The sequence below is a fragment of the Labrus bergylta genome, chromosome 15 (genome assembly GCF_963930695.1).
Source record: "Labrus bergylta chromosome 15, fLabBer1.1, whole genome shotgun sequence".
NCBI classification, from domain to species: domain Eukaryota; kingdom Metazoa; phylum Chordata; class Actinopteri; order Labriformes; family Labridae; genus Labrus; species Labrus bergylta.
Genome location: NC_089209.1, coordinates 19,701,297 through 19,725,854, shown reverse-complemented (window position 1 = coordinate 19,725,854; position 24,558 = coordinate 19,701,297). Strand labels below are relative to the sequence as shown.

At 41.0% G+C, this 24,558-nt stretch overlaps 2 protein-coding genes across 2 annotated transcripts in view; both read right to left on the bottom strand.

The window, feature by feature from the left end:
• mmut (methylmalonyl CoA mutase) overlaps positions 1 to 13,293 on the bottom strand; it is a 30,833-nt gene extending 17,540 nt beyond the window's left edge. Inside the window, exons 1-7 of the mRNA XM_020641619.2 lie at positions 13,180 to 13,293; positions 11,982 to 12,414; positions 10,606 to 10,973; positions 10,323 to 10,480; positions 6,237 to 6,408; positions 5,664 to 5,912; positions 5,448 to 5,559 (exon numbers count right to left, since the gene is read on the bottom strand). Of these exons, the coding sequence (XP_020497275.2) occupies positions 5,448 to 5,559; positions 5,664 to 5,912; positions 6,237 to 6,408; positions 10,323 to 10,480; positions 10,606 to 10,973; positions 11,982 to 12,378 (1,456 nt within the window). The 5' untranslated portion in view covers positions 12,379 to 12,414; positions 13,180 to 13,293. The remainder of the gene's footprint in view (positions 1 to 5,447; positions 5,560 to 5,663; positions 5,913 to 6,236; positions 6,409 to 10,322; positions 10,481 to 10,605; positions 10,974 to 11,981; positions 12,415 to 13,179) is intronic.
• A 1,197-nt stretch (positions 13,294 to 14,490) lies between these two features.
• Positions 14,491 to 24,344, bottom strand: fkbp1b (FKBP prolyl isomerase 1B). Its single transcript, XM_020641612.3, has 4 exons — positions 24,148 to 24,344; positions 23,464 to 23,511; positions 15,745 to 15,857; positions 14,491 to 15,266 (listed from the first exon to the last, which is right to left on the bottom strand). Exons 1-4 carry the CDS (start codon positions 24,182 to 24,184, stop codon positions 15,138 to 15,140), a joined length of 327 nt encoding a protein of 108 aa, XP_020497268.1. The 5' UTR covers positions 24,185 to 24,344; the 3' UTR covers positions 14,491 to 15,137.
• Between the last annotated feature and the right edge of the window lie 214 nt (positions 24,345 to 24,558).

Sequence of the window (24,558 nt, the reverse complement as noted above, 5' to 3'; positions counted from 1 at the left end):
CTCTCTGCTTAACTGATATACCGTAATATTTCTCTGCTGTGTTTTGTGGAAATAGTATTTTTTTTGAATATACGTCTCATTGTAAGCCCATGAAGATGTATTACAGTATCAGAGTGTGCAAACAAATAAAGCTGTATCGTGTCGACGTTTATTCAGTGAGGAAGTCTTCAGTCATTCTCTTTAATATGGGATGTTGAAGAGAGAAAGTAGGGAGAGACGGTCACAACAGGTCTGACTCGATCACAAGAGGTCACTGGAGACGGTTTGGGAGATGTGCTGATGCATGGGTTGAACACTGCTGTGACTGCTGTCAACTTGTGAGCAGATCACACATGAGGCATGTTAATAAATACCAGGTCTGAACAAACCCCCTATGTCACCGTTTCACAAGCGCCCTTGTTTTTCACCCCAAGCACACTAAAATACAATCATAAAGTTTTTAAACTAACACAGGGTAAGCAGTGTCTTCGAAGTCAGAATCCGTCTAACACAGGGTCACAATGTTCTTCACTGACATTCCCCGTCACCTTAGAAAGAGCTGCTCTCGTTTTTTCTTTGAAGACTTTTCTTTTAAAACAGAAAAATAATTATTGAAGCTGTGTTCTTGTCAGTGCAGGATTACGGCGATGTCATTTAAAGACATGCTGCAGCTTCAACTCTGAAGCCTCTCCACGCCATCTATCACTCCACACTCAGGTTTATAACTGGTGATCAATTTGACACTCACCACTGTGACCTGTATGAGAGGGTCGGTTGGCCTTCTCTTGAAGAGAGGCGCAACAAACACTGGTTTTTATATATCTTTAAGGCTCTTATTAGTAAACTTACACCTTAAATAACAGACCTGTTGGAGTGGAATTTGGGCGCCTACATGACCCGTTCTTCTGATTGGCTCGTTCATAAAGTCCCTCGAGCTTTTTCTGAACTTGGTAAATCAGCATTTTCTTTTGATGCTCCAAATTCGTGGAACGCCCTCCAGCAAACTCTAAGGATCGGCGTTCTTCCCTCTCTCTCTCTTAGTCTCTTAAGTCTTTCTCTATCTGAGAAAAAATGGCCTACTACATTAATAACCCCCTTCTCCCTAGAACATGCCCAACCGATCATTGATAAACGCCTTACATTGTTAACATTTCCTCTCCAGCAAAGACAAAAAAAAAAAAACAAGAAATCAGTTCTCTTACATGACCAGATTGCTCTAAACCCCTCAGGGGACTCTGACCTTCATAAATTATGTTCTTTTGACTCTTCCAGTCAGTCAGTCAGATTATCCTCTGCCTGAGTTGGTGCCAGTCGGGATCAGCATCAGGCAGACTGGATAATCCATACAGTCTGTGATCCACCATGGTACTCATGTAGAAAACATTATTCATTTAATGCAGGCTGCATCAAACTCTGTCTTCATGCTACTTTTAAACTGTCAGTCACACTGACAAATGCTGGATCATTAAATACCATAACTTTCCTGGTTATAGACATCACATGTGCAGATACACGTCGATGTATTCCTCCAGCTCAGAGCTGACTTGCCAATACAGGTAACAACACACAGCTTTTTGAAACAGCACCGGCTTTATGTTATCTTTCTCTTCACATTGTACCAAAAGCCAAAGCAATGAGTGGGAATTGATTCTCTTTAGACCAACTACTTACTCTGTAGCACAGTCTCTCTCGAGGACTGCTCTATTTTTGAATGACTAGCTTCATAAATCATTAAGTAAGTAAAGTTTATATTTATAGCACTTTTCACAGACAAAGGTCACACAAAGAGCTTTACAGCAACAAAAAACAACATGTACAAACAGGAACAAACGAGTACTTCACAGATAAAAAGGCCTGTCTTAATTCTATAAGTCACAGGGAGCCAGTGCAGAGATTTCAGTATTTCTTATCTTGCTACCAGCAGTAGATCAAAAGCAACACTGTTATCATGGGATGAGAGGAAGGAAAACTTCAGTGGTGTAGTAAGTCATGGATAGAATAACTCCCACAGCCCAAGTTCAAGAAGACATCTTGCGAATGCTAAACAATGAAAAGAATGCATCAAAAAAACTTCAGTATCATGTTCCTTTGTTGCTATGGTTTAAGGAATATCAAATATTGGATACCGTAGGTGGTCTGGGATGCATTTATCCACACTGGCTATGTAGTGTGTACGCACGTGTGCCCTGGGCCACATTAAGGACTGTCCACTGTTCCCGTTACTACTGGCACGGTCACACTGGCCATCCGTACCGTGCCCAAGCACGCTTCAACGCTAAAGACCAGTTCGTTTGACCAGTGTGACCGCTCCGTATCGTGCTCAGGCACGGTACACTTCATGCACGTGCACACGGGAACACAACGCTGACAGCCTTCATTATGGAGAAATCCAGAGTTTCATTTCTGTATCTGACTAAAATGACACAACATAAGCCACAAAGTAGCTGTCATGCTCTCTGTGATGCTCTCTGTGTTGTTCTCTGTGCGGGCGACTCGCGCGCGGACTCTGCAATCGTGCTTGGGTACGGTACGGATGGCCAGTGTGACCGCGCCCTAAGGCATCTGCTCATTTGTTGGTATCTCCATCTGTTGAAACAAAGGTCTGGATTGTAGCCAATACAGAAGCCTGAGTACGAGTACTTTAAATGACTCTTGCTCCCAGCATGCCCTGCCCTGCAGAAACACTCACAGCATGCTCTGCAACATCGACACATAGGTGTTAAGTGTAGGGTCGATAAAAGCAGTCGCTTCTCATTGTTCCATCTCTTCACATGCTTCCAGCTTCAGAGGAGACACCCATCTCAACATGGCCTCATTCCATGGCCTGTTTTAAGAGTTTTGGCACTATCACATAACTAGTGGTCGAGCACAGAGTTTTCTTTCTTAATCTTCTTTGACGTCATTGAACGCAACTGGACAGGAGCGCTGCAGACAGCCCCATGTTACCTGAAGAAGAATACACCAAAGAAACTCTGCTCCTGCAAACCAGAAAGACAATAGAGCATTGCTCAAATCTGACTCTTGCTGCCGTTTCTTTTCATCTGCCACGGAAACCTGCCTGGATCTGTTGATGTTAACATTCAATAGATTGAAGACCAACCGAACCTTGAAACAGCCATCAGAAAAGTGATTCCAAGTAAGGCTTTAGTCTGGGCACAGAATAGTATAGGAAGGTTTATTTTCTAACAACTGATAATCGTGCATTATTGTTGGCTGAACGTCACAGTCTGTTTATCATCTGCTGTAAGCTGCTGCATTTGTTTTTGTTGCTGAACGGCCGTGTTCGCCTACCTGTGTTTAATCAATGCTGTTCTCGCTTACTCTCAGTTTTCATGAGCTGGAAATAAGCCGTAATCAACTAGGCATGGGTACGAGTACTCGCCGTTGACCCCATTATTCGAGTAACATTTTGTTACTCGCGCACCTGTGCAAGCGCTGCTTTTGGCTACAAAACTTAAACTCATACAGCGTTACATGTGTGACCCAGCTTTTTGTTTTCGCCTAACTGAATATACTAGGTAGGAAAATAATTAACGGGATACAATCGTATGACTTCTCCGGCCACAGCTTCAGCTTTAGTACAGATTTCAGCGAAAACAACAGTTTTTTACAGCCGCTACGGCAACTCTCTAGGAACAAATTATTACACCAAAAGCAAAAGCACAACAAATACAGAACCGTCAGCTACACCTGCAACATGTCAGTCAAGAAAAGTGATGTGGCAGTTCTTCGACAAAAACGATTAGTTAATGTGCAGTGTAAGATATGTGGCGTTAAACTTGCATACCACAGAAATACTAGTTCGAAAACAGCGGAGACAGAAAACAGGCAGTCTCGCATCACGTCATTTGCTAGCCCTGTTAGCACACGTCGTACAGGCATAAAGTCTACAATTCCAGTCCGGGAGGTCCGTGTCCGACGGATCCTTTTTTTTGTTTACGGTTAAAAAAAAAATAATAATAATCTGCGGGTACTCGAGTACTCGTTCATTAGGTAATTCGAGTAATCGAGTACAGGGATTACTGTAAATTACCATCCCTATAATCAACAAGATTTAAACAAAAAAAGGCTTCAAATATTTCCCTAGTGTAATTAATCCAGAATATAGTGAAGTTTCACTTTCTCACTTCAATAACAGTGTAGTGGCTATTTGTCCAAAAAACAACAAAAAAATCTAAATAAACTAATATCAAAAATAATCAAATGACCACTGATGCACCATGGGGGATGTAATATACGCAGGCAAAAGAGATCCAATGTCCATGCAAGAGCTGCGGTATTTTGCTGGTTTATTTGAGGAAAACAAACAAAAGAACAAAGAAAATCGTGGCTCCCGCTGCCTCTCTTGACCCTGGTAAAAAACAATAGGCCCACCCAGGTGCATGCTGGTCCTCTACCTGCCACTTACTTAAATAATCTCCGGTGCCCACAGTATTACCCAAATACCTAACAAAATACTAATACAAAACTAAATTTACTAAACAAATAACTAGCAAAAAAGAAAACGTTACCCAAAATCTTTTCTAAATAAAGAAAACGTGTAGAATAATTAAATAAACAACACCACCCAAATATTAGTAAACTAAATACAAAAATTAATTCTATCCCCAATTAAATAGCTCCAACAAACAGAAAGACATCGACTTTTTTGTGATATTCTAATGTTTAGAGCTGCACCTGTATAACTACAGTATGTCAACAATACAGAGCTATAAGTCTCACTTTTCTTTGATAACTTTAACCTGGTTAATGAGCTTGTCTGATGCATTGCTTGACATGAACCACTTGATGTCTCAAAAACATGCAAAACATAACAAAGATTATAGTTATTAATGTAAGCTTACAAACACAAATGCAGGAAATTATCTTTGCAAAATTATGTTGAAGGACCGTAAGCATGTCAGAACTATAGATGCCCAATTTAACTCAAGTAGCTTCTACTATAACAAAAAGTTACAAAAAAACATAACCAAATTTAGGAGCATCCAACCCAGTCTGAGAAAATTCATGCATTCATCTACAATAGATTACATTACAGTAATTTCCTTTTTGCAGAACTTCCCAAAAAGACACATGACAGGTTCCAGCTTATCGCTAACACTTCCACCAGTGAGCTGGCTGTGACAAAACAATAACACACTGCATCTATGCTGAGACCTGTCATGCTCTGCAGGTACAATATGGAATATATAGTACTATCTGTCTATAACACCCTTCCCCCCAACCTTTTGTTTGCAAAGAATTAGGGATTCCACTGGGTTTAGTGTTGGTTTGGTTGTGTCTGAAAATGTGGGGAAGACAACAGAACGATGCAGCTATGTCTTAAGGTCCTGAATCATTTCTGCAGGAGTTCACTTCAAACTAAAACCTGCATTAGACATTTTCACTTGCGAGAATTAGCAAGAGAATAAAAGCTTAAAGAATGAGAGTCATTAAAGTGAATAGAAGATAGTATAGTCATGCATTACCTGAGTCAATACGGGCCTGTCTACGAGCAGCACATTCCTCAATGCGAAGTTTCGGTATTCCCTCTGCCACAGCTCTGGCCATGCCTCCCACCTCTTCAATTTCTTTGATGAACTATGCAAAGAGAAAACGCAGGTTGTAAAAGACTGGGAAGAAATAGGACTGGAAAAAAAAAGATCAAACCTCAACACTGTTTCCCACTCGTCCGTAAGACAGACCTTTAGAGCTGTGTTGTAGACATCATCAGTGAGTGACTCCATCATGTGCGAGCCCCCCCAGGGATCAGCCACTTTGGGGATGCCCGACTCTTCCTGGATGATGATCTGTGTGTTCCTGGCAATCCGAGCGCTCTTCACAGTTGGCAGGCCGAGTGCTTCATCAAACGAGTTGGTGTGGAGTGATTGTGTCCCCCCGAACACGGCCGCCATCGCTTCAATGACTGTACGGACCACATTGTTGTACGGATCCTAAGAGGGTTTACACGGGGGAAGGGATGTTATTGCAGGAGAGCTTGGAAGTGTAATAAAAAAAGATGAAAGGACTCTCTGGTAGGGAAAAAAAAAAAGCGTAGTGTAACAGTGTTTTTGCCACAACACATGAATGTTTCTCAGCCTGTTATTAAAAAGCAGTGTGAATGCTTTTATCATTTCATAGACATCAAAATAAAGGATGCCTGCATTTTGCCAGAAGATTGCCTTCGTATTTTGTCCCCTATATTTTCACCTCACCATTCTGATTCTGTAGTTACAGCTTTATCTCGACACATATTGAGAACTTCAACTCGTATTAACCTGTTCAGTGAGGGACCAGCCTGAAGTCTGGCAGTGTGTGCGGAGGAGGAGAGACTTGGCAATCTTGGGCTGGAAGTTTTCTTTAATGAGCGTTGACCATAACCTCCTGGCCGCTCTCAGCTTGGCAATCTCCATGTAGAAATTCATCCCAATACCCCAGAAGAACGACAACCTGACAACACACACAAAAAAAAATGGTGAAAACAGAGAAAGACATAAATTTGCCACCATTCCCTGCATCATTTGGACAAGTGAAGGATTGAGAACATGCTGGGAAGAGTGTTTTGAGGCTGTTGAGCAGAATTTAATCAAACTTGTACAAAAGATCAAAGACAACACTTGACCCAGAAGTAGGCATCCCATGAAGATCAAAAACATATTAAGCAGCACTCAAACGTTTCACAATTAAGAGGTAAAAACCTGACCTATACATATAATATGTGGACTGAGAAGGTTTGGGAAATTCTCATGTCAATATACCCATGTATCTAAAAGCACACACACAGACACACATAACTCTCGTTCTTGACCAATATCCTTTTTCTTTTCCTGTTTCTTTTATGTTTGCCTGCATTTTTTAATCAATTTCTATGTAAATATTGACAAATACTTCAAGCTAGAGTCTTGTTTGAATTGAATTTTGTTCAGGGCAATCCAATCAAAAATACCATTATGCATTTATGGGAAAATGTCAGCTGCATAATTTGTCAATCAACATGTATGATTCAGGATTCAGATTCAATCAACAGTGTAAAGAGAGAGAGAAAATAATCAATCTGTCACACAGCCAAGACAGTAGGGGTGGAAATCACCAGAGTCCCTACTATACGATATTATCGCGATATTGAGACACGATACGATTCTATTAACATTTTGCGATACAATATTGCGATTTAACTTTTTTCACTTCAAATTATGTCCACTACACTAAACTAAATCAAGAACTGTTTTGTCAAATAAGAAAAAATTCTCGGTCTGTTTATCTCACTTCAGTCTTTGTATTTGTATTTCCGTCTAATTGAACTCTAACATGAATTCTAAACAATGCAACTACCCGTAGTTCAAAATGAATTGTGCGACCCCTTCAGCAGTTAAAGATAAAACGCATATCTAAAATATCATCGTAAAAATATCGATACTGGGCCGCTATGACACGTTATAATATCACCACACAAAATATCGCGATACTATGCTGTATGGATTTTTTTTTTAACCCACTTCTACAAGATAGAAACATGTTGGACAACATGGATTGACAAACATCATCACGGATATATCTGATTTTTTTTCTCTCCCCAATAACAGTATCGGCCCCAAAAATCCCATATCGGTCGGGCCCTTATAGAAAAATTTGACAACATATAGGATTGAACCTGACATAATGCTTTCAGTGAAGCACAACAGATACTGTCAAGAAAATGTGCTCCTCCTCCTGTCGCCCTACAAACACACTTTGACAGCACAATCAAAGCCTTCCACTACAGAATGAAGTGCAAAAAGGGTGAAATGAGCGTCACAATAAATCAACTTCCACTTCTTCTGCAGACCAAAGGTCGAGGGGAAATCAGGAGAAAAGGCAGCACCTAGATAAAAGTATATGGTACAAAGCCCTCCATTTCATACAATAGCGTGACAGCTGTATATTGATTCAGATTGTCGCTCAGAGAGGCCGTTCTCTTCAGATGTAATTATGTGTCCAAGGGTCAAACCAATCCAGGCCCTAAAGGATTTTTTTGAGAACTGCATCTATATGTTACTCTTCTTTCATCCAAGTGACTGAAAGAGAGTGAAAAGGGTCTCTGACTTAAGTGGCCTGAAGTGTGATGTATGAACCAACACACATAAATAAATATCAATTATTTAATCTTTCTTACTTCACCAATCATATCTACTTCATAGCACAAGAAAAAGGCAACGTGAGCTTAATTTTTAATGTCACATAAAGACGATGGATTTTCAAAGTATTTAAAAATGTATAGCAAGCTCCTGCTCACTGTCTAACTTACAGTGTTTTGGTCCGGACACATTCCCCGTTAGTTCATAGCAAGTAAGACAGAGTGCATTACTTTCCTATGGGCCTGTCTCATCAAATACATGAAGTATGCTATATTGATATGAAAAGAAAAGTAACAGCAGCCTTCTGCAAGAAACACCTAGCAGTTGGTTTGAGCGTAAGTCCCGCCTCTGACAGGGCAAATAGACAATCACAGTCTAGGATTGTTTGGGAGGTACCTGGGGTGCCACCACTGGCCCCCACTCTGGACACACCTCTGACCCTTGGATCTAAACTTACAAAAACACATCATGTGTTGCCATAGCATCTATCTACACATTTAAGCTATTGAGCTATTGATCTGCTCTGTTACCTTTGAATGTCTGGTAAATGAGAGAGAGGATATTACTGTCACTGGTCATCACCACATCTCACACAAACTCTCACCTAATAGCTTTCTAAATCTCTCCCCCCCCCCCCCCCCCCCCCTCCCTCCCACCTCTTTTTGCTGTCTTTTCTCTGATTCTTCTCCTGTCAGAACTATGTTTTCAATCAACCAGCTGCATTCACATGACTTTGACTTGATTTTCTGCTGTCAAAACACAGTTTCTTTAACATCTCTCCTTGCACAGGCAATAATATTTTCTTGATGCAGCGGATGTTTGGTTTCAAAATGTCTGTCCAATTAGTGTATTTTCAATTGTTAATTGCCGAGCACCTCCAAACATCAAATGCACTGAAGCCAATCAAAAGGCTTTGGTGACGCCAACGTTTATGAAATCTGCTTCATTTTTGCATTGACATCATTGGATAAAGCATTTTAGCACACAGTCAAGCCAGATGGCACATGCCTGGGTCCCATTAAGACGGGGGGGGAGTGACTGTTCTTTAAACAGAACAATAAGAACACCAATATTTAAACAAGGGAAATGAATTAATCCTCATCATTAACAGAACAGTAAGTCAAAGCCTCGGTGAAATACTGTTCATCAAATGAAGTTCCTGCTCTCAAACGAGACACCAACACTTGTCCTCATTTTGCTACACCACTGTTGGACTTTAATGTTCAGCAAAAATGTCACCCACTAAACAAACGCAAGTGTCCGAGAAATATGGAGTGCAAAGTGAAAGTGACACCATCTGGTGACAGCGGTGGTGCTAAGAGCCAAGTCACACGCTGCACGCCTGATGGAGGCGTCACGGTTGACATCTTGTATCTCTATCTTAGATCATGGTATGGCATTATTCTTCTAATTATGGTTTCAAATAATTGAACGTACTCAGAGACTATATCTATTTGAATATATTAAACTTGTCTTATTAAATTAATAAACTGTACAAAACAAAAATCACATACAGCATTTCCCTCAAACTCTTTTTAGAAGGCATATCTGACAGGATTTCATCTTAAGAGTGAGAAACATGTTGTAATGGTGTTATAAGATGTGATAGATAAAACTAAGTGTTAGACCTTAGAACTACAGACTCCCTGTATCCGTTAAAAGTTTCACACCTCATCTTCCTTCATTTTACTCTTAATGTTGGACTTTCAGTACTGACATCTTAAAGGGGCAAAATGCAACCCTGACATGCAGTGTTTAAAGTTGGTACTGCAGTCCTTGCAGACCTTCTCTGGTCAAAACAAAAACAGAGCATTCAGGACCAGAATCTAAAGTTAGGAGAAGGACATACTGGCTGCTGCATTGTTGTCAGAGACGCCATCAATTCAACATAGCATGTTTCCTAAATGTCTGGTGATATAGGAAGGTCATTCTAGGATTTAATTCAGTAGATATCTTACATTTTATATGGATGGACCTCACTGACAAAGAATGGTTCATTTTTTTCTCCCTTTCAAATGTCTTCTGGAGTTCATTCTTTATCATTTTGTTATTTATTACAAGTGTATCTCTTCCACTAAAGAGCCTGTAATAATGTTCAGAAGGTACGGATGTGAAAACGGCTTCAGCTCAAGCCCGAGTACCTCGTGGAAACTCTGCAGTAATGTTGAAATCATTACCATACAATCCTTCAAAAACAGGGAGGATACACACGTAAAAGAAAACGCTCCTCTCCTGATATTTTTTCTTTACCTTGGGGCGAACTCATCGATGGTTAAGCCTGCTGTCAGTCCGGTGCGGCAGTACTCCAGGCCATTAGCGATGGTGTAGGCTACTTCTAGGATGGCATCAGCTCCAGCTTCCTGAAGATGGTAGCCACTGATGGATATGGAGTTGAACTTGGGCATGTGCTGTTGACAGAGAGAGAATATTATAACCAGTGAAACTCCAAATATGGGGATTTTAACAGTAACAACTTGACAAAAGAAGCATCAAACGATCCGATTATTTAAGTAACAGTGTGGCTGTGGCGTACTTTGGAGGTGTAAGCGAAGATGTCTGCAATGGCGTGCATGGAAGGTTCCGGCGGGAAAATGTAGGTGTTGCGGACCATGAACTCTTTCAAAATATCATTCTGAATGGTGCCGGTGAGTTTGGCTTTGGACACACCCTGCTCCTCTCCGGTCACAATGAACATGGCCAACACGGGGATTACAGCTCCGTTCATTGTCATTGAGACAGACATCTTTTCCAGGGGGATGCCGTCAAAAAGCATCTTCATGTCTTCAACCGTGTCGATAGCGACCCCAGCCATGCCAACGTCGCCGTGGACTCGTGGGTTGTCTGAGTCATAGCCGCGGTGAGTCGGGAGGTCAAAGGCCACAGAGAGACCCTGTTGTCCAGCTTAAAAAAACGAATGAGCCAATGAGAGCGGAGAGTGAATTAGAGCTCATGGAGGAATGGAGATACATGTGTCAGAGGAAGTCTTAAATTGGAGCCACAAAAAAAAAAAAAAAAAGGTAAATCAAGTCAAGTCAAAGTAAATCAAAGTTTATGAGTACAAAACAGCCTGAGAATAACAACAGGATTACATTTTAAATCCTTAGCCCACTTGTCTTTAACCATTAGGTGCTCACCCAGGAACAATACTTAATAGTGAACATAGTAGGCACACGTTGACTTCTATTTAACCTTCATGTTTACTGGATGAATCAAACATATGATAATAACTTCAAAAAAGTGGAGCAAAATGTAAGACTGAACAAATGGAGGTATAATCCAGGTCCATGCACTCTTTACGGCATCAGCACAGTAGTCTTTTTGTTTTAGAGATGTTTGTACTGCTGCCACTTTTTTTTACACACCTTGACTTTTACTGGTCTGCTGCCTTAAAACTAAAAAAAATAATAATATAGCATGATTATCAGGCGGTAAACAAAAGGAATAGTCATCATTGAGATTCAACAACTTCAGACTAGAACACCAAATGTTTGTGTCAGGCCCCTGCAAGCTGTGGTGACCTTGAAAAAGGTTAAAATTCCTCACTGCATACACATGTGTCCAGAATACGCATATTACCCACAGTTTTGACCTTACCATTCTACAAGTTCTATTAAACTTCCCTTCTATTGTAACTTGTTTTCCCAATACACCATGTAATTCAATGAGTAGCTTTTAGTCTGACAATGCAGTGTTGATGGAGTTCTGCTCAAGTTTGGGATTTCTAATATACTCTCTTAAAAAAAGTGCACTTCAAGTAAAGTGAGCTCCTGTATGTCTACCGTCCCATGACTTATTGCAAAATGTAACTGCATGATAGAAATGAAGTGGTGAAGACATTGATGTGTGAGAGTTTGGCTTACATTTCAAATCAGATTAGAAATAACTACATAAAGACTGAAACAAATATACCTTTAATGTTATCCTTATAGAACTTGTTGCTCTCCTCCACAGTGCTAAAGCCAGCATACTGTCTGATAGTCCAGGGTCTGTAGGTGTACATGGTGGGATATGGCCCCCTAGTGTAGGGGAACACTCCAGGCAGTTCATCTGGCCTGCCAGCCGAGTCTGCGTTAGTGTACACAGGCTTGATGTTGATTCCCTCCGGTGTGCGCCATATCAGGTCCTCTGGATTCTTCCCCTTCAGCTGTTTCTTAGCCAGACTGGCCCAATCAGAGTGCAGGTCGACCTGGTCCTGAGACGGTACGGAGGTGTGGATCAGAGAGCGGCGTGTGTGCGCTGAGGAGACAGAAGCTCTAACAAGGCGTCCGGCAGACATCGCTGCACAAGCCCTCCGTGCAGTCAGCATGCTTTCTGTTGCACCGATCACACCCACATGGATCACCTGAGGAGGGCGACAAAAAAAAAAAACAAACAGATGTGATGAAAACACACAAGATGGGGTGAACTTGATATAGGAGTGAGAGAGTTATACTAACAGGTATGGAACAAATAATCACACGTGTAGTCACAATTTTCATAAAAACGTTAATAATATCTGATCCTGAAGACAAAAACAATAATTAAAACAATTTCAACCAAGTGTTTTATTAATATAGTAAATGTTAGAGGGGTTTTTGTCTCCTGCTGGCTGACACCCTCCACAGGTGTAGGTGTTTGATAACATGACAGCAAACAGCAGAGCAGTATTCTTTCACACACTTTAATTACATGATAAAAAAAAACCCCGGATGGAGTAAAACTTTGAATCAAAGCTCACATTTCGTCTCTGAGTCAAATTTCCTTTCCTAACATGTCCAGAGCCAGCAGCGACTCTATGCTGTGTTTGATAGATAGCATTGTTGTGAGTAGGTTAGCTACTTTAGCTTTGTGGAGGGCCGAGTCATCAAACTACTTCATTATCTCAACTCTATTAACATGTAACAATATTATATCCCAAATGCACCACTAGTAAACAAAGTAAACGTGATAATGACACATGGTATAAAAAGCTGCAGCTGCGAGCACTTGATCAATGTCAAATGACCTCTTAAACTATTAGCACTGCTTTAAGGAGCTTAATGGTTGTCTGCTAACATGATACATTTTCTAGGCTCGTAACTGCTTTAAAAAACACACATTTTACATATTTTTAAGGTATATTTCTGACCTTGTCGTCTGTTGTGCTCTTTTCAGATGGACGAGAGGCGGTGAGTTCACCTGTCCAATGAAGTTTCACAACATTAGCAGTCAGCCAATCAGCGCAGTGGTACGACCTCTGACTGATGACACCGGAAGTGAAAGTGATCAAGATAGTGGAGAGTTGTAGAGATCAGTAACATCCACTATTACGCAAATACTGTGAAGCGTTTTTTTGGGGACAGAATAATCCGTGTATAGTTTCTTTTCAAAGCATGTAATAACTGTGTTTAACACATCAAATTTGGTGTGTTGATGCAGAAAAATAGGTAGAATTTGTGTGTAATAACATTTTGATGACCGGTCCAACTATATTCACACATTTTGCAGCATTTAAAAATGACTTGAAAATCGTATTTAAATCTTTGAAAAAGTCGGAAAATAAAGTACATTGAGACTTACTGAATTACTCAACATTTAATTCAATTTAAATGTAATTTAAATGATTTTTTTGGATTTATTTCATGTTATATATTGTTATATTGTTATTTTCTGGTCAGTTTGGTTGCTATATTTATATTTTGTTAACTAAAATGCTGCTTGGAGGAACAAAAATAAAACTATTATGAAAACATGTCAGATATTGTTAAGCTTGTAAATATTTTTGATTAAATATATATATATTCATAATTGGAAATAGAACATTTCCAGGGTGTATATATAGCTTTTAAACTACTATGAGTCTGTGAAACATTATGGAAAAATGAATAGAGAGGCCATACAAACTGCACACATCAAAGCCCTGGCTCGTTGACATATTTTACTTTGCTCATTTGTGCTCCCTGGTCTATTCACCTGATTTCTTCTGTTTTCATCTGTTTTCTAATAGCATTTGGTTTTCTCATTTATCATCCCAGTTAAGTATGTTACTATCACCATTGCCTTATTTTTGTATTTGACTTTGTCACATCATGATTACACCTTTGCCATCTGAATAATTCATAATTTTCCCTCTGGGTGAAAAGAGGTGTGTAAAATATTTTCCTCAGATTAAAATAAATAAAACACTGATTTGGTTAATATTACTTTCTTATTCATAACAGGGTAATATAGCTACTATTGGGTACTTTGTCTGTAATGCAGTTTTTATTACATTTCAAACTCAGCTTGCTGGTGCATTACTCCACTCCATTTATTTAAACGTTGCCACTGGGAGGCGATGTTGCTGCAGAGAGCCCTGTTAGGCATGCTGCCTAATACATACTATCACACAGTGCAACTTCCTCTAAAGGTTTCTCTATAAGCAATCATCACTCATTCACACATCAAACACAGGACACAGTTTTCTCAACACAGTACATGCCATTTTTATTCAAGAGTTGGTCGACAGACTGTCATAATAACAGCAACGGCTCTTATAGAGTTCTGTACAGTATTGGACTGGGTTCGATTGGATAGAGTACACTTGCAGTAAATGTTTATGAGGGATATAAAATATACTAAACATAGCATCATTCAGAGCATTCAGCAGGACAAACCTTTATCAAAGTGGCAATGCAGACAGTGGTGTATATAATGCCCAGTTAAGATACAGAGCAGAACTTATTGACTTTCAACATACGTACCCTTCCTCCTGTTGTTGAATCTGTAAGGCAGTAAAAGTTATGATTGCTATGTATTACAGCCTTTTGTCAGATGACGGATTTCCTCATGGTTCAACAAAATGTACAACTTTAAACAGAATTAAACAAAAAAAAAAAGCATCTCCGACAAACAACAACAATTGTCTTGCATTATCTATGACAACAAGGTGGCATTAAAAGCAGCATTAGGTATGTTTAAATATTGAACTAAAAGTAGACTGTATAAATCAAAGAAGAAGAGCGGCTGGACGTTGGGAGGCAGCAGCCGTATGAGTATGGTCTCCCCCCGTGGAAACAGCTTGTGGCGATCGCAGCCTCATTAAGCTTTTGTGTTTGACCCGAGGCGTCACTCCAGCTTGAGCAGTTCAACGTCGAATATAAGTGTGGCGTTCGGAGGGATGACCCCGGGATGTCCTGTCGCTCCATAAGCCAGATCTGGTGTGCAGGTAATTTTTGCCCTCTGGCCGAGGCTCATCTGCAGCACGGGAGACAATGGAAAACACATCAGGGTCAGAAGAAAAAAAAGCTTTATTGCTTCTTACTTTAAGAAGTTTCTGTGTATAAAAACTACAACTTGGGCGTCGACTTGAACTTCGGCTGTTCAATATGAAACTTTCATATTTGTTTAATCTGCATAGGTCTTCATCAACCTACATCAGTGTTGTCTTACCTGTGAGATGAACTTTAATATGTTATCAATAGGACCTTATAACATGTTCTGCTGACTACTTTTCAAGTCATGTTACAACTTACTGAAGGGACATTTGAAACGTATCAGCTTACAGCCTCACATGCTGTTGACGAGGGCCGTTAGTCAGCAATCCCAGTAACAATCTTTGACTTAAGCTGGGCATTCCTACCTCAAAATAATCGCTTAGTACTGTATGAGGACAGGAGGACAGGAGGACAACACAACAGGGAATCAGGGCAATAACTGCGAGGACAGTATTCACCTGTGTTACTCCTTCATCCCAGCCCTTAATGACCTCCGCCCGTCCGATCTTGAACTTAAAGGGCTTGTTCCTGTCTCGAGACGAGTCAAACTTCTTCCCATTCTGCAGCATACCTGGCAAAAGACAAACATATGAACACATGTTAGAGAGAACAGAGGCATCTGGTTAAAAGCACACATTTGACTTCATCTGGTGAAGACAAAGTGTTCATTTTTTTTCTTCTGGCTGTGTAGTCAACAGCTTAACTCTTTATCCTCATTTCTCATGTGATACCAGATCAATGCACGCCCTTTCCTCAGTGGCTAATGTTCCGACATTTAAAGATTAAAAGAATAAAGTACAGCTGGCTCCAGTCTGAGAAACTTCTCTTGTGGGGCTTTTCTTATCAGCTTCTTCGGGCCTGTTTCAATTACCCAAAATGAACAAAGGGAATGTGAATCAGGAAGCGTTGGCCTGGTTCAGTGGATTATTTTTGAAGTTAACTAGGCCATTGCTTGCCTGCATCTAGACCACAGGGAGAAATTGGTAACAAAGGCGGAGCAGTGCAGGACTGCGCTCCTTCAAAACGCTGAGCGACTGTTCAGGCATGATGGGAACATCGGGGCTATTTAACCCTAATGAAGGAATCGAGACACAAGCCCTTCTTCAGTACTGTAAACAAGACAGGCCTGATATCCCATTGACACTTTCACTTTGAGTATGTTCATAGAAATGAATTATTCATTCATTATAATGACCATTTATTGTGTGAAAGACATTTCCTGCATTGGATCAAATCATGTTCTACTCTAGATATTCTCTTTTTTAAGGTTTATTTTTAAGTTATTCTTCTCTATAAAGTGTGTGAAAGTTGACTTTCCATTACAATGTATAAATTGATTACTATATATCAACATTGTATTTTAAACTATTACATACAGTGATCTAGGGTGGTAACATACATTTTAAACGTCAGTATGATTATAGGAAAAAAAATCAATTGATATTGATACATGTTTTGATACCATGGCAACAACAATTCCTAGGCATCCAATGCAAATTTCTTTTTCTTTTTTTTTTAAGTTCATTTTTGTGCTTTTTATGTCTTTTATTGTGGAGACAGGACAGAGGATAGAGTCAGAAATCAGGGAGAGAGAGAGAGAGAGAGAGAGAGAGAGAGAGAGAGAGAGAGAGAGAGAGCGAGAGAGAGAGAGAGAGAGGAATGATTCAAACCTGGGCCGCCCGCACGGAGGACTATAGCCTCTGTACGCGGGGCACGAGCACCAACTGCTAGGCTACCTGCAGCCCACAATTTATTGTTTTTAATGACCAAAAATGCAAAAAAATATTTCGACAACATTACTGCACTGAAAAGTCAAAATATTTGCACAATTTAAACAGCGCTCTCTCTCTCTCTCTCTCTCTTTTTGTAGCATTTTATGGTTAAAAATGTGACTTAAGATCTGTAGGTTTTTTTTTAGTTCTTCTGTACTCGTCAATACTGCTGATCATTAAAAAAATCTGATTGTATCATTTTAAAACATGTGGCATCAAAAACTATCAAAGTATTGAGATTGTTGTCAACCTCACTGTGATAAAAGAGTGTATCCACATCACCCACCCCGACCGAGCATGAAGGAGGAGATATTAAAACCTTGTTAACTGTCTTGTTGCGTTGATTCAAAATTTGCATTGGGCAAAAATTCCACTTGCAACAAACATCCACCTCTCTGTGCTCTGATACTCCTCTGATGAATCTTTCCCAGGTTGTAAGTGTGAATACTTGGCATTTAAAGTTGTGTGCTAAGTTTACTGACAGTGTCTGGCTCATCTAGTCTCATGTATGCTGGTACTGTACTGCTTCTCCCCTTACAGGCCCCCCTAAACTTAGTAGGTCCATCATTTCCAAGAATCACAGCAGCCCAGATATCAGCGCACTTGGCTCATCTCAACCATGGAGTCATCAAGTGCACTCAACAAGACATATACCACCTGCTGCAGAGCAGGGGAGCAGCAGAGAGGAGAAAAAAAACCTTCCTGCATCAGCTGCATTAAAGCAGGGTCAGTTTCTGGCAGGAAACACCGATTGGCAAAGTTCAGAGGTGGGGAGCCAGTGAGGGATCATATCCTGGGCGTTTAAAACCAGTGAGTCACATTGGTTGGTCGGGGGTCTCTGTTTAGAGTCTGCTGACGTAAAAGGAGGTATTAACACCTGATAACTTAACGCTCTATTTGTAAACGCTCCTCTGTGTTACACTACATGGAGCCGCTAACATCTCCTCTGGTGTTGGAGGGGCTTTATTAGCCCGAGAGGGGTTAACATCACAGACCTACTGAAAACTGGAAAATACCAGTTTGAGGGGGGAAAAAAAATACAAAAGTGAAAACATCAGCTGCTCCTGTTTCTGTGGACAAAAATACAAAGAAGCATTGTTCTAAACCGAGATATAGATTACAACACACGTCACTGAGTTACAGCATGCTCTAATTACACATTGGGTCAAATGGGATACCTTTAAAATTTGCTATGGCGGCGGCTTAAATGTTCACTCACGGCTGTGCAACCCCATCATGAAAGAAAGTGAAATCACCTAATACTACTCTTACCCCCCCCCACTCTTGTATCAGAGCTATCATCTTCTGGAGCACTCTAAACATGGGTGGGGTCTGTGCAAAAATAAAAGCAGGGCCCCGCTCACTTCCTGCGCCCCGGCTCCCACACTTTCTCCTCATGAAAGGCTTCCACTTGGTAGAGCTCTGGCTGGACCTGCAGAGAGTCACTGGCGCACAGGGGTGGGGTTATTTTTACTCCGTTCACTGTATCCTGTCTCAGGCCCCGTCTAGGACCACTGCCAGCACAACAGCCCCCCCCCCCCTCTGCCCGACTAAGTGTGGATGAAATGAGATGCGTGTAACGCTATCTGTCCATGACAGATGTATGTGTGTTGCAGCATTTCACAGCTGCAGGCAGACTTGTCTCAATGGAAAGAATGAAATCTCGCTCACGCTTTATGAATATGTCAAAGTGTGATGAAGTGACAGTAGGTGTGGAATCAGGAGTCGTTTCAGAAAATCATCTCTCAATATTCTCATACTTATCTAATCATTTTTTGCAGACTTTTCAAGCAAAAAAGTAAAATATTCGCTGGATTTATTGCTTTTAGTTTATGTTGACTACATTTCTTTGATTGTTGATTTGACAAAGAAGCAAACTGAGGCTCTGTGACACTGAGATGAGACTTTTCTTTTTACAACTTTTTGACCTGATATAGACTCAAAATCCATAATTCAGATAAAAAATAAGCAGCACATTAAGACAATTAAGATAAATCATAGTTTCGGTCCTGTCAAAAAGCTGACATAACTGCTTTTTCCTTGCTCACGGTAACTCCACCATGTTGGGAGTCAACTCTTCCCACGGCATTCGATCACAACACTTTCCCCTGGAAGTCAAGTTTAGCATCTCCTGACACACAAACCCGCGTTTCAGACTCTATTTCTGTGTCACACACACACACACACACACACACACACACACACACACACACACACACACGGAGGGTCCTCCTGCCTCCACTTCAGCACGTTTCATGGTGAGGTGTGGAGCTCAAACATGGTCAGGAATGACGTCCGCATTTAGGCATGACATCATATCCGCTAAGCCTGTTGCTCCCAAATCTCAAATGTCCTGTCAGTGGAGAGCAAATTGATCATCGTAGTAAAGACCCAGGCGTCCAAAACCAGACGCAGAGGCTTCTGGAATGTTATTTTCATATAGACTTCAGTTCACTCTCTTCCTTCAGAGTCTCACACGTGGAGAAATAAGCAAGAAATGACCAAAATGCTAATTGCTGAACTTTCTCCTTAGCTATTCACCTTTTTCCTGGTCAAACACATTTGTTATTAAGCATTTGTAAGTAAGAAGCTCTGTGTTAATGTGTGAGGGCATAGATAGATCTATAAAGTCTAATACAACAAAATAAAAAATAAGGAGTATAATAGATGAGAACACTTAAAGCAGCAATATCAAGACACATTAAAGTGCAGATTCAAATCCAAATTCAAACATCGGAGAGAGCTGTCTCCCCCGCCCCCTCCTCCTTAGAGTCCATGCACAAGGAAGCTTCAGCGTTTAGCCAGCTCCGCATCGGTCTGTAAACCTTCCTGCGCTCTAACCTCTCTCCATTTCTCAAAAGAACCCATGTGCTTGCCCAATTCCATCAATGCAACACCTGCTGGTTTTGGCGTTTGCCTGGCAAAACCAAGGGGCTTCCACAACGGCTGTGTGGGTGTGCTTACAAACTGCCTACCTTCTCTGGTCAATAACCCCCCCCCCCCCCCAAAAAAAAAAACATTCAGGACCGGAATCTAATCTTAGAAGGAGAACATTTCTGACTGCTGCAATGTTATCAGAGAAGGGCAGCACTTCCACATAGCATGTTTCCTTAATGTCTGATCATATAGTAAGGTCATTGTAAAACTTAACTCAGTAGACATCTTACAGATTTATCTTTAAGCCTAACTGATGTATCGGTCAGCCCAAATTGGCCTATCACCCATTTTTAATGCTATCAGTTGTATGTACTTGATATAGACCACTATGATATTTTATTACAGAACATATAATGCATTATATCCAATCCAACTCCATGCACATCCTGAGTAGAGCCTGAACTGCAGGTATCGGATGGCTTCATACTGTAACCTCTTCTCAACACTGTCTGAAATGATCCAATTATGGCCAATTCACTTCAATTCACCTTACCCTCATTCATGTCAAAAGTGTGAAGTAGTATTGCAGGGAGTCACATTGGCGGGGAAATCTGCCTTTTTTTATTTACTTGAATTTGGAACCAACCATTATCCCTACGTGACAGTGAATAAATGTGTTTAATATTCTGTCATGAAATGATTGTCTAAGTTCAGTACCTCAGAAGGCTAATTATCTGTCATAGATACACAGGTTTCCTCCCTCTAAAATCAGTGTCTTCAGTCTGAATATAACACAGCTGAGTGTGTGCAGCACTGCTCCGTAGTGTTCAATGTGAGCAGACTCTCAGTCAGGCATGATGTAAACATAGACGTGTGTGAACCACTGTGCAGCTTTTCTCATTATTTTTGTCCTGCTGCTTCTGTGCAGCCCTTACCTGCCTGTCAGTCATGAGCACTCTGCTAATTTGGGCAAATGCGGCTTTCAGCGAGTCACAGGAGGGTCACTCACACGTCTGAGTGTGCTCTGAGGCATGTGTACGTCTGCATGTTTAACATCCCGCAGGAGAAAGTGAGGATCAAAAAGGCATCGCAGCGAGGGAAGGAGAATGAGGCTCCGGTTAAACGCTGGAAACTGAGAGGGGGAGGGCGGGTGGGTCTCAAAATCCCATAATGGATTGGGACGTCACTCTGTCCATACCTTCACTGTTTATCTTAGCTCTGCTATCTGGAAAGCTAACACCAGTGCAGCGTGCAGTCAGTGCAGGGTGTCGTCTTTAGCTCTACATGCTAGCAGTTACCTCCATTACAAGCAACATCTATTTAATTGATCTTAAAATAATTTCTTCATAAAGATATATTTTGGGCCATTTTCGTTTTCATTAGATAAGACAGGAAATGTTGGGAATATAGAAGGGGGGGGGGCACGACATGCAGCCCATGATCAAACCAACGGCTTGAGACTTTCTGTACATGGGGCGTGCGACATAACCGCTAAGCTACACCGCGCCCCAATAATCTTGTATTTAAGCATTTGAATGAAACAAACACGGGTTAGTCCCTGCTCAACTGCAGCGTACTGACCTGAGGAGTCAGCACGCATTGCAAACATTCCTCTTATTTGCTTAAGCTTTTTATACAAAGATCAGGAAAATGAACCCACACTGGCCGACTACACTACCTTAAAGGGAATACTCCATACTTTGTCTGCTGAGTCTTTTAATCACATCAGGTGAACAAGCTGGATAAGGTCAACATAAGTCGACGAATACCTCTTAAGCTCAAAATGATATGTGCCACTTGTTTACAGGTGCTTACATGCCAAACTGTAATACTACTATTACAACATTCTTCTATTTCCTCAGAAAGCAGGATTCTTGTCTCTGTGTACAACTCCAGTCTTCAATACCAATTCATTCTTTTCCATAGACTCACGGTGAACATATTTCCCCTGCTGATACAATAACATACTTTAAGCTCTTGCTGTGCTCAGTGGGCACGGTCCTTGCTTTGGCTTAACTTCGCGTGCCAGCCGTGCCAATAAGAGCTTAATGGTAAATCCTGAGAGTGAAAAAGGAAAAGCCAAAAGGAGAGAATGACACAGGCTGATTCAGACAAAGGGAACACGAGGGACCTTGTCTGGGTGTTTGAAAAGGAAATCTCTTAAAGGGCCGATGCCAGGCTACAGATTACTTTAAAAGTAAAAAGGGTTTTTTTATGAATAACCTTTTTATGAATAAGCAGCACAATACAGGCATTAGAAATGTAACAAAGGAGCAGAGACAATAAAGGAAGGGAAGGACTATCAGTGCTTCATCAATAAATATAAACCCATAGAGATATGAAATGTAATCAATCACCTCTTCTGCTAATGTGCTTTCTACATAATGTGGGATGTGGAGGGAAACAACCAGCAGACAAAAGGGAAGAGACTAAAAAAAAAAAAAAAAAAAGGCCTCACTATGCAAGACTGTCCCAGACTGGGATGTTCCGTATCTTAATAGAGCAGCCTCACATGCTGAGATGAATCATCTCCAAATATAGCACAATTCATTACTACTGTCGCTGATCTCTGCAGAGATCAGGCTCAAAGGGAAATCTGTTACATTTTTCCTCTGTCCCAAAAAGTCCAACACGACATTCCACCATGGTTATGCGTGTTTGCTGTGCAAAAAGATGTCTCTGAAACCATGACATAATACCTTAAAACAGATCTAGGCTTTTTCTTTTTTAAAAGGGAAGGGAATACCAAGCGTCTTGGACAAGCAAACGACTGGCTGCAGACTTCAGCATCCAGGCGTGCGCATCAGTGTGCACAGACACAATAACAATAACTCGCACACTTCAGTCAAACCTGTTTGCGACTGAGCCTGAACCACAGAGCGAGCCGTGACTTTTACAGCCGTGTAATAACGCCGTAATACTCAGACAGTCAGATGACATGCGAACTAGGCTTTGTTTACTTTCTGTCTGACCTAGATGTCTGGACTGCCAACCCCGGGGGCAGCAAATAACCCACATTTATTCCCCAAATATCTCAGCGTCTTTCTGCCCTGCATCAAAATTGGGCAATCTGACAGGAGACAAACAGGAAAAAGAAAGAACGTGTGACGTGTGACGTGTGTGTGTGTGTGTGTGTGTGTGTGTGTGTGTGTGTGTGAGTCCTAGCATAGTGAGAGTTGCAACAGTCTCAAAAAAAGCACACCAATTTTCTCCTTTGTTAAAAAAAACAACAATATCATGTTTTCTGGGTGTGGTGCTAGCTCCACCCTTCTTCTATGAAACCGTAAGCGACACACAGGTGCATACATGTCTGGCAGACTGTGCACACGAAGCGAGCTGGGCTGCAAACTGATCCCTGCTGTGCACCAGAGATTGTCAAGGGAGAAAAAAAACAATAACACACACACACACACACGCACACACACACACACACACACACACACACACACACAAATTTAGGGACAAATTTCCTCTCTCTAGACAAGGAGACAGACATGACGTCTGGTGTGCAAAGAAAGAGTACGTTACCTATGTAATGAACAACACATGTCTGGCCCTTCTTTGGAAATGTTCTTCCTGTTAAGAAGAAAGAGAAAACAATTGTTATTGTGTGTTTGGACGACTGGGAGACTCTAAGGCTAATCTAGTATTAACAATTAGTCTGGTGAGGTGTTCCTGGCAGACATGCAATTGTTTTCCTCATGCGTGCAGACATTTAGAGGTGAGATATGTTGTCTGTTAGTCTCATCCTCATGTTGAAACTTCAGCCTGCAGGCTTTTTTGTGCAGGGTGAGGGGCTATCAGATACCTCCGGCTTCATTACGTTATCAGTACGTTAGACAGAGAGATTAAAGCCTTGAGGAGCTTTACATGTCTACCCCCTTCCTGCATGCCAAATCTCAGTTACCTTGTGAGCCATTTCTTAATTTAAAGTGACTGATCCCATCTCACATTATCATCAATGTGAGGAGTTCTAGAAAGATCCACAGTGAACATACAGGCTTTACAGACTCCTACCTACAACCCCGAATACTTCAACTGTGTGCCATCTATCTGACGAGTACACTACTTCACCTCCCACATCACCGGACTCTAACTTTTATGCACATTTAGTTAATATTAACCAACATTTGAACGAGGAACCACCGAACCCCAAACCCCACTGCAGCCACCCCCGCGTCAAAGCACATTCAGGCGGATAAATCAACTTACCATCACCGGGAGATATAGTCTCGACTTCCACACCCATGGTCGTGCTACTGCAAAGATCAGCTCTGAAACATGCAGCCTATGGAGTCGATTTGACAGCCAGTGTCACCCGTTTAGTGGCTACAAGTCGGGCTCTATCGGTAGAAACCATGAATTCACAGACCACCACCAGACCCGCAGCTACAGCAAAGATATTCTCTACTTTGTGGAGAGACGTCGTTGAGATCTACAACTACAACACGTACGTCGTCTTCAGCCTCGGTTTACAGCTGTGGTTTACACTCTGCATTGCATAGAGGATATGCTCAGTTTTACGTGAGCACAATAATCTCTCTTTTCTTTGGATATATTTATTCTTTACAACATATTATTATTATTATTATTATTATTATTATTATTTATTCTTTAAAACAT

Excerpts from the sequence above, each read along its gene's own strand:
- fkbp1b (XM_020641612.3), bottom strand. The coding sequence starts at position 24,184 with ATGGGTGTGGAAGTCGAGACTATATCTCCCGGTGATG. Across the intron at positions 15,858-23,463 it reads ATGTGTTGTTCATTACATAG|GTATGCTGCAGAATGGGAAG; the intron begins GTAACGTACTCT and ends GTCTTTTGCCAG. Across the intron at positions 15,267-15,744 it reads GGGATGAAGGAGTAACACAG|ATGAGCCTCGGCCAGAGGGC; the intron begins GTGAATACTGTC and ends CCCGTGCTGCAG.